Genomic DNA, 14959 nt, shown 5'->3' with positions numbered 1-14959 from the left:
AAAGCAGGCGGGGCTGCAACCTCATGCGCTGATGTCCCTGGCCTGTGACTGCCAGATGCTGGGATAACAGAGGAGGAATCCCTCGCTAATTCCCTCTGGGGCACCTGGCATTGGCTGCTGCCAGAAGGCATGACACTGGGCTAGACGGAGCTTTGGTTTGACCAGATCTGGCTGCTCTGATCTCCCGCACAGCAGCTAAATTTGAAAAGACAGCCAAGCGCAGGAAGGAAGAGGGAAGCCTGTGACACACCAGACTCACACCACAGGGCGGCTTTGGGAGTGAATTCAGCACCGTCGTCCTGGCCCTATGGGTGAACCAAGCGCTGCCCGTGAGGCCCGGGGTGACGGGAGGCCAGCCTCCATGACCCACTCATGCCCTCCGGAGTCTCTGCTTGTAAAGGGACCAGCTGCAGTGATGAATCTTGGATTCAGGCACCTGTCCAAGAAGAGCTGAGCTCTGAAGCTGATTTTATAAAGACTGGTGCTCCCTAAGCCTCCAGGGGCTGGACTTCAACCTGGGATCTAGCGGTGAACAGCATCTCGTACCGCCCAAGCAATTGGAGGAGAAACCCCAAGAGCTCTTCTTGAAAAGGGGCTCTGAACTAAACTCTGGTGCATCGCACATCCCAGAGGCGGCAGAGGATGCTTTCTGGGGTCCCTGCTGGAGTGAACCCACACCTGATTCTTGTCACCTGAGCCAGGCACCCCTTCTGCAGGAGGGGCGGGGAGAGAAGAGAAGGAGATCAGTCCTCACCCAGCTTTCCCGGCCTCGATGGCGTGGTGCAGAGAAGGCAGCGGGACCTTGCTCATGATAAAGAGCATGACCTCCGACCTCTGGTAGGTGGGGAGGGTGCTGGCGAAGGAACCTGAGAAGACAGACAGCACTGAGGCCAGGCCTGACGGTCGAGGCCAAGCAGCAGGAGAAACAGGGGCCCAGTTCCCGTCTCTGCCCTTGGCAGTCAGCAGGTGCCCTGGAGGGGAAAGACCTGAGCCCAGCCTGTCCCTTTACCTTCCCCACAGGAGGCCTGGCTGAGCGCCCCCCGGTGGAGCCACAGGGCCAGCACCAGCAGAGCTCCCTCCTCCCATTCCCGCGGTGGGCGGAGCAGGGTGGTCCCCCAGCATTCATGGGAGGGGTCTATTTCACAGCGGTCTTGCCAGGCATCAAGTGGGACCCTTTGTCTCAAAGTCAGGGGGAAAGGCCCATTTTACTCAGCGCCCCAGGCCATGCAAGTGACCTTCAGGGTAGCACGCTGCAGCCCATCCTGCTCTGCTCAGCCACAGACCCAGTGGCACACAGGGTCACTGGTCGGGGAAGTACCTCCCAGCACAGAGAGCATCAGGGCCTGTCCAACCAGGGCCGCCCCAGTGCGTGCACTCAGAGTGGAGAACCTGCTCCGGCAGGGCAGGGCAGGGCAGGACAGCTTAGCTACCAGCCTGCGAGGGCCGAGCAGCAGGCAGGCTGGCCGCGGTGCCATGCACAGCGGAGAGAACAAGGCCTGAGGGGCTGATGCAGTAGCCTGTTCCTACCTCCGGCTTTTCCGCCTGCCTCATGGTCACCCCCCACCTCCAGGGATGGGAAAGGCAAACAGGGCCTGGATCCACCCAGCACAAGCACTCTTAAGGCAGACACATGAGCCTCTGCGTCCCTGCTCGGAGCAGGGGCCCTGTGATGGGCAGACACGGCCAGAAGCATCCTGCCCTTATCCACTTCGCCGGGTCCCTGGGGGCAGCGCTGCTCTACGTCTGCAGGGCTGCGGCAGAAGCCCGGCAGTGTGGGGAGGCAGGTAGCTCGTAGTTGGCTCGAGCCCATTGTCTCTTCTTGTTCGCCACCCCACCCCCACCTCAGCACAAGGCCGGGCTGTTCCCTTGTGAACTCCTTTGCATGGCTCCCAAGCCACACCCGGGCAAGGGGAAATCTCTGGGGGGCTCAGCCTGGGACAGGAGACTAGCTGGGAATTCTTGGGTGGAGGCCGCCCTCTGCTGGTATTTCACTGTTACTGCAAGCCAAGTGAACGCTATTCCTTAACGGGGAGAACAACAATTCTTGTAACAGCAACGAAGGGTCCTGTGGCACCTTATAGACTAACAGAAAAGTTGTGAGCATGAGCTTTCGTGAGCACAGACTCACTTCACCAGATGATCAGGGCATCTGATGAAGTGAGTCTGTGCTCACGAAAGCTCATGCTCAAAACTTTTCTGTTAGTCTATAAGGTGCCACAGGACCCTTCGCTGCTGTTACAGATCCAGACTAACATGGCTACCCCTCTGACACTTGACACCATGCAAGAATTCTTGTGGCACCTTATAGATTAACAGATAAGGTGCCACAAGACTTCTTGTTGTTCTCGAAGCTACAGACTAACATGGCTACCTCTCTGATTCCTTAGCATGGGGCCAAGTTTCAGAGGGCGAGCTGAGTTAGTTTTGTTGTTTCTGAAGATACAGAAGTCCTGTGACACCTGATAGACTAACAGGTATTTTGGAGCATAAGTTTTCGTGGGCAAAGACCCGCTTCAGATGTCTTTGCCCATGAAAACTTATTCTCCAAAATATCTGTTTGTCTATCAGGTGCCACAGGACTTCTTGTTGCTATTACAGAATCACAGGGCGGGAAGGGACCTCACGAAGTCATCTAGTCCAGCCCCCTGTTTCAAGCAGGATCAACCCCCACTAAGTCATCCCAGCCAGGACATTGTCCAGCCAGGACCTAAAAACCTCAAGGGATGGAGAATCCACCACCTCTCCAGGCAACGCATTCCAATGCTTCACCACCTGCCTGGTGAAGTAGTTTTTCCTAGTATCTAACCTACACCTCTCCCTCTTCAACTTCTGACCATTACTCCTTGTTCTGCCATCTGACACCACTGAGAACAGTTTCTCATCCTCCTCTTTAGAGCTCCCTTTCAGGAAGTTGAAGGCTGCTATTAAATCACCTCTAAGTCTTCCCTTCTGTAAACTAAACAAGCCCAAATCCCTCAGCCTATCCTCATCGGTCTTGTGCTCCAGACCCTTAATCATTTTTGTTGCCCTTCGCTGAACCTGCTCCAGCAAATCCACATCCTTTTTATACTGGGGGGCCCAAAACTGGACACAATATTCCAGATGCGGCCTCACCAGTGTCGAATAGAGGGGAATAACCACTTCTCTAGATCTGCTCGAAATTTTCCTCCTAATGCATCCTACTATGCTGTTAGCCTTCTTGGCTACAAGGGCACACTGTTTACTCATAACCAGCCTTTCATCCACCATAACCCCTGGGTCCCTTTCCATTGTAGTGCTGCTAAGCCAGTGGGTCCCTAGCCTGTAACAATGTTTGGGATTCTTCCGCCCCAGATGCAGGACTCTACACTTCTCCTTGTTGAACCGCACCAGATTTCTTTTGGCCCAGTCCTCCAATTTATCCAGGTCACTCTGGATTCTCTCTCTACCCTCCAACACATCTACCTCTCCCCCTAGTCTTGTGTCATCTGCAAAATTCAGTCCTTAATTCAGTCCTTCCCAACCTGGGGTCTGCCAGGGTATAGCAGAGAATACTTAAAAAAAATAAAATGTAAATAAAAATGATCCTAGAATATAAATTTTAAATAAATTGCAAAGTTACAATTTATTATTATTTTTAAATTAAATATCTTCTCATAATGTTATTAACTGTTGTCCAAAAATCACAGAATCCTAGGGCTGGAAGAGACCTCATGAGGTCATCGAGTCCAGATCTAGGTTGTGGTTTCCTTTTTCATTGAATGAAGCGTACACAGTGGCTAGAATTGGCTTTGATGGGGGTCCACGAATAGTTTGGGGGGTGGAATTAGGGGTCCACACTAGTGAAAAGGTTGGGAACCACTGCCTTAATTCATAGGTACCAAGCTAACGACAATAACTTTTCATTAGCTTGTTTGTTCTGCATCTCAGTCCTACTCTCCACCCACTCCTGACTGTGCACCCCTCTACCAGGCTGTCCTGCTGCTTCTGCAACCACAAACCCAGATGACAGATCGTGGCCATTGATGATCTAAACTGGATCTAAATTTCTGCCAAAGTCTCAGCTTCCTATGGGAAGCCAATTCCCGCCTCAAGGAAATTACAAAGGAGATAGAAGTGAAATAACGGGCAGGCTCAAAAGTGGGCAGCAGTGCCGAGAGACATGAGGGGTTGTGTTTTCCACAGAGCGGATCTGGAAAACAAAGTCATTTTAAACAGAACTCCACTGGGATCTAGAATCTGCCAGGGCTGCTCTTGGTGATCGTTCAGTTGTACAGCTCAGGTACCGCTTCCCTCAAACCATTTCCCCATGCCTCTGGGACACTGCCCTATTGTCTATAGGGCCTGATCCTGAGTCAGTGAAGCCAATGGGAATCTGTCGGCTTCAGCGCAGACTCACAAAATGAGGCTGGAGTTAATTTTTCCCGGTGTTCCAGAGTTAGAAACAATCTTACTGGGTAGAGGGAGACACCTCAGTCCATTAGATCCTGACACGCTGCCACTCTGGCCAGCGCACTTTGTGGGATGGGGATTTGCGTGGTTTCCCGTTTGATGGCTCTGGATCTGGCCACCCTCAAATCGCCCTTGTCCAACCCAACTGATGGCAGCGGCAGACGTCTGCGTCCTTATCTGAATACACCCTGGTCAGCAGAGCGGTCCCCACCCGGCCCATGAAAGCCTCCCGCAGCACCCAGCCTGCCCACCTGTCGTCTTGATGACGGCCTCTTGGAACATCCGCTCTTCGTGCTCCTTGATCTTGGTGCTGAGCACAGCCCCGTCGTAGCTGCCCGTCAGCTCGTAGTCGATGCTCAGCCGGAGCTGCCTTAGCAGGGTGTTAAACACTTCCAGCACGGTGGGCCCTGCGGGCGGCAGAGAGGCCAGGCAGAGTCACTGGTAAATAATGAAGCCAGCGGCTGCAGCGCTGCAAGGCCAGGATTGCTAGTCCCATTTGACAGACAGAAAAGTAGTGCCTAAGGTCCCAGGCCAAGGGCAGAGCTGGGAATTTCTCCCAGGGCAGCAGCCTAACTGTTAAATCACATGGCTTCCATGCGGCCAGCCCTGCTACTTGGCCAGGCTGCCTCACTGTAAGGCAGACAGGGTAGGCCATTGATGACCTAAACTGGATGACCTAAAATGAACAGGGCAAATTCGTCTGTGTGCACGGATGAGGAGGCCGGGACCGTACGGGGTAGTGTGATGGGGTGGGCTAAGCCCTGATGGCCTCTACAGGAGGCCAGAGGCCTGGCACGCCCTATTCCAGCAAGAGGAGCAGAAGAGAGGTCCTCCCAGCCGGACAGAGTGTCTGTCTGTGTGGTAGCCAGTCAGGACCCAGCAAACTGATATAAAAGAAGCAGCGAGGCTAGGACCAGTCAGTCCCTCCCAGGAGCTCAACACAGGCAGATCTATACACTGCCTGGGAGCCCAGCAGCACTTCGGACAGTTCTGAGTGTGAGCTGAACTCAGATGTGGGCAAGGTGCAGGCCCAGTGGCTGGAGACTGGCCACAGTAGTATAGGAACTCACAGGCCCCCTGGACAAGGGCTAGTCAGAACCCATCCTCAGAGCTCGGAAGACAACCAAAGACCTCACATGATGCCCTTGGGTGCAGAGGGTCGCTCACGGGAGGGTGGACGCTGTTACAGGTAGCCAGGACTCCTGTGTCTGTTTCCCCCAGCACTAAGCACCAGGAACAGCCCCTCCCCAGCTGGAGTCTGCGATTCTACTCCCCAGTGCAGGGGAGCCGAGCCCGAGGGGAGCCACAGACGGCTGTGCTGTCCAGATGCCAGCACCTCTGCTTCACAGCCCATCATCCCCGTCGGCTCAGCCCGTAAAGCAGCCAAGCCACCAGCCCAGGAAGCCAGCTGGGCTCAGGCGACATTAGGGGCCTTCTTCATCCCACCTGGGCCACTTGAGTGCAGCCGCTGCCCAAGGTAGGAGCAGGAGCCATCGTATGGCCTCTCCCTACAGCCACCTGATGCTTTCAGGTCGTTCCACCCTCTTTCCATCTGGGAGCTGGAATGAACCTAAACCAAGCCATTCTTCACAAGACCTGACAACTTCTGGTTTGAGGACCTGGAGCCCACGGGGCCAGCTGGCGGAAACGCCAAGGGAAGTGGGGAGTCAGGCTGAACCATACCCTGATGACACAGCCCTGCGGGCACCAACACTCAGGCAAGCCAGAGTCCATCTCGGTCTCATTTCCTTCTGCGTTTCGTGGAGGTTTTCCCACTGAGCTGCCGTTTCCGGCTGGATTGCACTGAGCTGCCCCAGTCTTCATGGCGTACTGAGACTCAGAAGACCTCGGCTGCATTCCCAGCAATGCCCTCCGCCTGCTGTGTGCCATCTGGAGCAACTCGCAGCACTGGTCAGTGCCTCAGTTTCCCCTCCCAGCCTTGCTTCGCAAGCTCTCCGGTGACCCAAACTCAGTGCCTCTCAGATCAATGATTGCTGTGGGCCCCAGCCTGCAGGAAACCTTGCCAGACGGGGCGGGAGCTCAAGCCAAGAAAGGCAGGAGCAGGCTCGGTGGCTGGAAGGAAGGGGAAAGGTGGTGGCTTCTGTCAAGTGGCTCTGGAAGGGGACCTGTGAGTGGCACTGAGTCAAGTCTAGGAGATAGGATAAAATGGGGAAGTGCTGAAGACCCCTCCAAAATTGGTCCCTTTGCTTCCCCACCCGACACTGCGTCTCTCAATCCCACTGGAAAAAAATAACCCACCAGGTCTCGTCCCTGCCCACCGGTGCCCAACAGCCGCCGGCGAGGCTCCATGGACTGGACCCTTCCTTACCCACAGAGCCAGAGGCTGCGATGACAGCTGCCTCCGACAGGACCTCCACGATCCCGGCCCGCACCGTGGCTGCGCTCTTGCTGTTGGCATCCAGATGTCCCAGGAGCTGCTGGATCACTAAATGGGAATGTTGAGGCTGGAAGAAAAGCAGAGAGCGAGATATGGCCGATGAGCCAGGCCGGCCTCAGCTGTTTGACCGCATGGTGGCTTGTTTCCCTGCTTGATAGCTTGGGCCGCCCTTGGGGCTCTGACAAACCAGCCCCAGGCCTAAAAGTCGGGTGCAGTCCCAGCTCCTGCTCGAGCCGAGGAGGTTTCACACACACAGTGTGCAGGGCTGGGCCCCAAAGGGACTCATTTTGCAAACCTGCAAAAGCCGGGGCTGCCAATTCCGGGGGGTGTGTCTACACAGCAAAGTTAATGCAGAATAGCTGCTACTCCGAAATAACGTTGTGAGTATCTCCACGGCAAAACCGCTATTGTGAAATAATTTCGAAATAGCGGACGGCTTATTCTGAATTTGGGAAACCTCACTCTATGAGGAATAGCACCTACCACAAAATAAATATTTCAGACGAGGGGCTATTTCAAAATAAACCATAGTGCTTCCAGGGGCCCTAATCCAAAATAGGCTCTGTTGTGTGTGGACGATACCCATGCGAGGGTGGAGACCAGCCTGCTTTCCCATAGCAGTGACAAGGGTAACAGCAAGGAAGGTAGAAGAGCTAACTGGAAGGCACGTGAGGAGAGGTAGGTGCATAACTGGCTGGGTAACCATTCTCAGCACGTAGTTATTAATGCAGGCGTGTCCAACCCGTGGCCTGCGGGCTGCATGCGGCCCTAGACAGCTAGTAATGCAGCCCCACAAGATCGTAAACTTTTAACATTATTATGTGATTTATATACATTAACTATATTATATATTTTATATGCGGCCCAAGACAATTCCTCTTCACTCAATGTGGCCCAGGCAAGCCGAAAGGTTGGACACCCATGTATTAATGGTTCACAATCACGCTGGAAGGAAATAAGTGGGGTTCCACAGGGGTCTATTTTGGGATGGGTTCTGTTCAATATCATCATCAACTATTTAGCTATTGGCATAGAAAGTATGCTGATTAAGTTTGCAGATGATCCCAAGCTGGGAGGGGTTGCAGCTGCTTTGGAGGATAGGGTCATAATGCTAAATGATCCGGAAGAACTGGAGAAATGCTCTGAGGCAAACAGGATCAAGTTTAATGAGGACAAATGCAAAGTGCTCCACTTAGGAAGGAACAGTCAGCTTCAGACATGCAGCATGGGAAGCAACTGTCTAGAGGAAGGAGTATTGTGGAATGGGAGCTAGGGGGTCATAGCAAACCACAAGCTAAATATGAGTCAACCGTGTGATGCTGTTGCAAAAAAAGCAAACATAATTCTGGGATGCATTAATAGGAGTGTTGTGAGCAAGACATGAGAAGTCATTCTTCTGCTCTACTCTGCACTGGTTAGGCCTCAACTGGAGTATTGTGTCCAATTCTGGCACTGCAGTTCAAGAAAGATGACATTAGAGGAGGTTTTGGAATTAATTGATAAGCTGAATAGTAACAAGTCTCCAGGACCAGACGGCATCCACCCAAGGGTTCTGAAAGAACTCAAATGTGAAATTGCGGAGTTATTAACAGTGGTTTGTAACCTATCCTTTAAATCCACTTTGGTACCAAATGACTGGAAGACGGCCAATATAACACCAATATTTAAAAAAGGCTCTAGAGGAGATCCTGGCAATTATAGACTGATAAGTTTAACATCAGTACCAGGCAAATTAGTAGAAACACTAGTAAAGAGTAAAATTGCAAGGCACATAGAAGAGCACGAATTGTTGGGCAAAAGTCAGCATGGTTTCTGCAGAGGGAAGTCATGTCTGTCTAATCTATTAGAATTCTTTGAAGGGGTTAATAAACATGCGGACAAGGGGCACCCAGTGGACATAATATACCTAGATTTCCAGAAAGCCTTTGACACGGTCCCACACCAAAGGCTTTTATGTAAATTAGGTGGTCATGGGATAGGAGGAAAGGTCCTTTCATGGATCGGGAATTGGTTAAAAGACAGAAAACAAAGGGTTGGAATAAATGGTAAATTTTCACAATGGAGGGGGGTAACTAGTGGTGTTCCCCAGGGCTCAGTCCTGGGACCGATCCTGTTCAACTTGTTCATCAATGATCTAGAAAATGAGGTAAGCAGTGAGGTGGCAAAGTTTGCAGATGACACCAAGTTGTTCAGGACAGTCAAAAGCAAAAGGGATTGTGAAGAACTACAAAAAGATCTCAGCAAACTGAGTGATTGGGCAGCAAAATGGCAAATGAAATTTAATGTGGGTAAGTGTAAGGTAATGCATGTTGGAAAAAATAACCCAAATTACACGTACTACATGATGGGGTCAAATTTAGCTACAACAGATCAGGAAAGGGATCTTGGAGTTATAGTGGATAGTTCTCTGAAGACATCCACGCAGTGTGCAGCGGCAGTTAGTAAGGCAAATAGGATGTTAGGAATTATTAAAAAAGGGATCGATAATAAGACAAAAGATATCATACTTCCCCTATATAAAACTATGGTACGCCCACATCTCGAGTACTGCGTGCAGATGTGGTCTCCTCACCTCAAAAAAGATATATTGGCATTAGAAAAGGTTCAGAAAAGGGCGACTAAGATGATTAGGGGCTTGGAAAGGGTCCCATATGGGGAGAGGCTAGAGAGACTGGGACTTTTCAGTTTGGAAAAAAGGCGATTGAGGGGCGATATGATAGAGGTATATAAAATCATGGTGTGGAGAAAGTGAATATAGAAAAATTATTTACCTTTTCCCATAATACAAGAACTAGGGGACACCAAATGAAATTGATGGGTAGTAGGTTCAAAACTAATAAAAGGAAACTTTTCTTCACACAGCGCACAGTCAATCTGTGGAACTCCTTGCCCGAGGAGGCTGTGAAGGCCAGGACTCTATTAGGGTTTAAAAAAGAGCTTGATAAATTTTTGCAGGTTAGGTCCATAAATGGCTATTAGCCAGGGATAAAGTATGGTGCCCTAGCCTTCATAACAAGGGCAGGAGATGGATGGCAGGAGATAAATCACTTGATCATTGTCTTCTGTTCTCCTTCTCTGGGGCACCTGGCATTGGCCACCGTCAGCAGATGGGATGCTGGGCTTGATGGACCTTTGGTCTGACCCAGTATGGCCATTCTTATGTTCTTATGTTCTTATGGGGAGAAATTGGAGAGGGTCCAGAGAAGTGCAACAAGAATGATTAACGGTCGAGAGAACATGAGCTAAGAGGGACGACTGAAAGAACTGGGCTCGTTTAGTTTAGAAAAGAGACTTAGAGGGAACATGCTAGTGATTCTCAAGTACCTAGAAGAGCACTACAAGGAGGAGGAAGAAAAATTGTTCTCCTTGGCCTCTGAAGAGAGGACAAGAAACAATGGGCTTAAACTGCAGCAAGGGAGGTTTAGGTTGGACATTAGGGAAAACCTCCTAACTGTCAGGGTGGTTAAACAGTGGAATAAATTGCCTAGCGGGGTTGTGGAATCTCCATCACTGGAGATATTTAAGAGCGGGTTAGACAGACATCTATCAGGGAGGGGCTAGTTGGTGCTTGGTCTTGCCATGAGGGCAGGGGACTGGACTCGATGACCTCTCGAGGTTCTCCCCAGTTCTAGTGGTCTATGATTCTATGACTGTGGGGGTCACTCCTGCCCTGATGTTTTCCTGACTGCACAGCAGTGGCCATTGAAAATGCATGCACACCGCATGGAGCTACCGACAGGTATCTGTGGAACCTTCCCAAGGAGGCCCAGTTCCGAGCCTGCCTACAGCCCGTGTAATCCCACCGACACCGGGGAGATAGCGGCAGGAAAGTGAGCCTGGGAAGGATTCTGCCTCCACAAGGCCAATCCCCCAAGCCCTGATTACACCTGCAAGTGATGAATGTATCACTCCTAACAGCACCCCCCTACCTTGGCTTTGAGATCTCAGCTGACCACATCATGCACCTGTTAGCACAGCCATGGACGGGTGGGTTGGATAGGTTGCACCAAAAGCTCTGCTCTCTGCCACTGCGTCTAAAGGAGATGCTTCTTCGGGACAGGAGAGAGGCTGAGCACAACTGCAAAAGGGAGCTGCACTCACACTGACTGTATCAGCCTAGGTATGAACACAGGCCTGGGGGACTGTCCTGTGTGAGGAACACCTTTCACTGACCCATGAAGAGGTCTCGTCCGGCTCTGTTCTGTACACCCAACAGAAACGTACATGTGGAATGGAAAGCTGCTTCTGCGAGTCTGGTGCCTGGGATTTTCGTCTGCAGACAGTCATCTGGGGCAAACGACTGAAAGCCTTTACAGCCGAATGAAAGCAACTGGCCTGGATAGACCAGCATGCAGGCTGCTCAAGCTGTGCCAGTCCCAGGATATTAGAGATGGGGAGGAAAAGGTCATAGCTTTTAGGGGACCAAATTCTGCTGACAAGATTTTCCAGTCACACAGAGCTCTCGGCCAGGTCTCGGAGAAGCCATGGAGTCATAGAACGCTAGGACTGGAAGGGACCTCGAGAGGCCATCAAGTCCAGCCCCCTGCCCCAATGGCAGGACCAAGTACTGTCTAAACCATCCCTGATAGACATCTATCTAACCTGCTCTTAAATATCTCCAGCGATGGAGATTCCACAACCTCCCTTGGCAATTTATTCCACTGTTTGACCACCCTGACAGTTAGGAACTTTTTTCTAATGTCCAACCTAACCCTCCCTTGCTGCAGTTTAAGCCCATCGCCTCTTGTTCTATCCTCAGAGGCCAAGAACAACAAGTTTTTTCTCTCCTCCTTAGGATAACCTTTTAGATACCTGAAAACCGCTATCATGTCCCCCCTCAATCTTCTCTTTTCCAAACTAAACAAGCCCAATTCTTTCAGCCTTTCTTCATAGGTCACATTCTCTAGACCTTTAATCCTTCTTGTCACTCTTTTCTGGACCCTCTCTAATTTCTCCACATCTTTCTTGAACTGCAGTGCCCAGAACTGGACACAATAATCCAGCAGAGGCCTAACCAGTGCAGAGTCCTCGGGTGTCTCAGCTAAACACAAGGTCAAACAGATCATTTAGCTTTGGCCCCTCACAATATGTGCTTGCGACTCACGCTGAACTCTCTGTCTGGCCTTGTGTTCAGCTGACGCTCCAAAAGCCTCTCCCAGACCGGAAGGAAAGCTCCAGGTCTTGAAAGCTTCTCTCTGTCGCCAACAGCAGTGGGTCCAATAAATGAGCAATCCTGAGCATTTATGAAGGAGAATGTACTGATCATAAATCCTCTGAACGGGCCCTGGGGAGTTACATAGGCCAGGCCTTTAGATTCTATACAAAATGGATTTTATAAAACCTAATCTTAATATAATGGGCATTGTGTGGTTTATAAGATAAAAAATGCCATGAAAAGAGGTGACCATTTTTAATATAAGAATCCCCCAGGGACAGCAGGGTTGAGCTGGCAGGAGAGAGACATAGATCAAAACTAAGTGGAAAGCAAAGTGATCCTGACATCCGAGGTACCTCTTTGGCCCCATTGCTGTAGTATTGAACGGATTTATCCTGACAACTTCACCATGAGGCAAGGCAGTGATAAGATTGGTATTGTGCAGAAGGGAAACTGAGGGGCAGGTAGGCTAAGCGACTTGGCCAAACTCCCACAGTAAGCCAGGGGCTGAGCTAGGAACTGAACCCTGGTTGCTGCAGCCAGTGCCTTAACTGCCACGCCATCCTTCCGCTCTGAGACCAGCCCTGACAGGTGCTGGGTGATTCTGTTCCTAGAAACCTCCAGTGACAGGGTTTCTGCAGCCTCCCCTGAAAGCCTGTGCCAGAGCTAACCTCCCCTCAGAATCAGGCCAGTCTACATTACAGCGGGGGGAAATCTACACAAGATCTGCAGCTCCAGCTGTGTGAATTTTGTACCTGGGGTTGACATATCCTAAATATTTTTTTCTGATGTTCCCACAGCAGGAGACTGATGGAAGAAACTCTCCCGTCAACTTCCCTTATTCCCAGCGACTGCTCAGAGTACCAGGGTTGACAATGGAGCCCTGATGGTTCGATTTAGTGTGGCCCCATGAAGCACGCTAAATCAAACCCCGATCTTCCAGTAAGCGTAGCGGTACCCTCAGAAAGGTTTCCCCTAATGTTGAACCTAAAGCTCCCTTGCTGCAGGCAAGGTGTCTGGGGACACAGAATGACTGAGTGCCACCTTCCTTGGAACGGCCCTTAGCTTGTGCAGTCCCCCTCAGGTTTCCCTTCTCAAGACTAAGCATGCCCCAGTTTTTTACCATTCCGCAAAGGTCCTTCGACCATTTTTGCTGCTCTCCTCGGAACTCTAATTTGTCCACATCTTTCCTACCGGGGGGGCACCCAGCGCTGGACTGTATCTTACACGAGGTTCAAATTCTCCCCTCCCTTACCCCCATGCAACACCTTGCTAAGCCACCGGGGCTCCGTGGGACAGCCTGAGAGCAGACTTTGATCCGTATCGTTTTCTCCCATCTGCACTGTTTGTGCTCGGCCGTGGGCAGCTCCTTGCCCTTTCTGCTGAGGCTGGTGGCATGCACGATCTCATGGGCATGGCTCCCAAAGGCTCCCTTGGCAAGGTTCTACCCAGCGCAACGGGGCACTGCTTTACACGGACAGACCGAGAAAGAACGGCTCCCAAGGGAGAGACACCGGTTGCATTCTGGTTCCCTGCCACCCACATGCACAGCCCTCTAGGGGGTGTTTATCGGCTCACAAAAGGGGGCTTTCAGCCCTGGGGTCCTGGCCAAATTGCAGATCAGGTAACTGACCTCTGCCTAGGCAACACCTCCACTGACACAGCAATGTGCATGGGAGCCCCTCGCCCGGGGTGGTCAACCCTGAGGCTCTTGAAGCGAAGAAACGTGGCTCCTGCTCCGAGCTGCACGCCAGGAGTGCTGTCTGCACATGCACCCCAGCACTTGGCAGGAGAAGCGCGAGGCGGCAGCAGCTCCAGTCAGCCACTGGCATGGGGTTAGGGTGGGGAGGGGAAGGCTGGGGGTGCCTGGCTGTGGGGGAGGGGCAGGGCACTGAGCCATGTATCGTATATTTATTTTTCTCTCTCTCTCTAAATATGTAGATATAGAATACATCGATGTACGGATCTATTACAGCCATAGAGAGATACTACATCTCTATAGTGAGAGAGATACAAATAAATATATGATACATGGCTCTTTACACTCTACCCACAGCTCTTTTGGTTCTTCGACTCTATCCGCTTGGCCACCCCTGCCCTAGCCTAACACTTTACTCCTGGTTACATCTGCTGAGCCCAGGGTGCCCGAGACCAGAGGATCTCGGGGCCAAATTCTGGCCAGCCCTGGTGGATCCCCAAGGAAGGACTCTGGGAATAGACTTGTAGGCTCTGGTGAGAAGCCCACTAGAAAGCATAGCCTCTGCTAGCAACTTCTCATGCACCTGCTCCCTGAAGAGGGCCAGGCCACGGTCCCATTACCAAACAGGCTAGCAAAGCTGGATGTGCACTCCACTGAGGTTGGCCATGCGACCACTCCAATACGAGCACCCCAAGAGTGCCGGCTGCGCCAGTCTGATTTCCTCCTGGGGGCTTCAGCCACAGCATCACCCTGCTTAGCCTGTCCCCAGCGTACAGGGCAGGCTCCCAATACGCAGCACAGGGCTGTCATCATTTACTGCAGCAGGCTGTGAGCATGGCGAATGAACGATGGAGGGGAAAGACAAAGGGACCAACCGAAGGACAAAGGTTCATTGTCCTCCCTGGTCCTGTGGTCCTGACTCGGGCAAACTCCGACTGGCCAAGTAACAGATTTAGGATCAGTCACTAGTGCCACAGAAACATAATGGCAGTAGCATGGGCTAGTGGTTAGAGCACAGGAGTGGGAATTGGGCATTCTGGCTCCTAATCCACACTATGGCCTTAGGCAAGTCATTTACTCTTTGTGCCTCAGTTTCCCCATCTGTAGCGTGGGGGGGCGGGGTAAAGTGCCTCCCCATCTTTTCAAATGGCTATGTAAGGGCAAGGGATCGGTATTTACATGTAGATTTAGTTTTCATACAGCCATCTGATAGCAAATCTCTGTGTTGATACATCCAGGTTAATGCCAAGGAATTACCCACACACATTATCGCTCT

At 51.5% G+C, this 14959-nt stretch overlaps 1 protein-coding gene across 5 annotated transcripts in view; it reads right to left on the bottom strand.

Moving 5' to 3' along the window:
• Window positions 1-14959, bottom strand: part of EFR3B (EFR3 homolog B) — a 127179-nt gene that overhangs the window by 26712 nt on the left and 85508 nt on the right. For all 5 annotated transcript variants that reach the window (XM_074991425.1, XM_074991426.1, XM_074991428.1 and 2 more), the window contains exons 9-11: window positions 6761-6896; window positions 4683-4838; window positions 755-866 (exon numbers count right to left, since the gene is read on the bottom strand). In XM_074991425.1, the coding sequence (XP_074847526.1) occupies window positions 755-866; window positions 4683-4838; window positions 6761-6896 (404 nt within the window). The remainder of the gene's footprint in view (window positions 1-754; window positions 867-4682; window positions 4839-6760; window positions 6897-14959) is intronic.

Source organism: Carettochelys insculpta, chromosome 3, assembly GCF_033958435.1.
Source record: "Carettochelys insculpta isolate YL-2023 chromosome 3, ASM3395843v1, whole genome shotgun sequence".
Taxonomy (NCBI): domain Eukaryota; kingdom Metazoa; phylum Chordata; order Testudines; family Carettochelyidae; genus Carettochelys; species Carettochelys insculpta.
The sequence above is the reverse complement of the archived record's forward strand: the minus strand, read 5'-3'. Positions and strand labels throughout refer to the sequence as shown.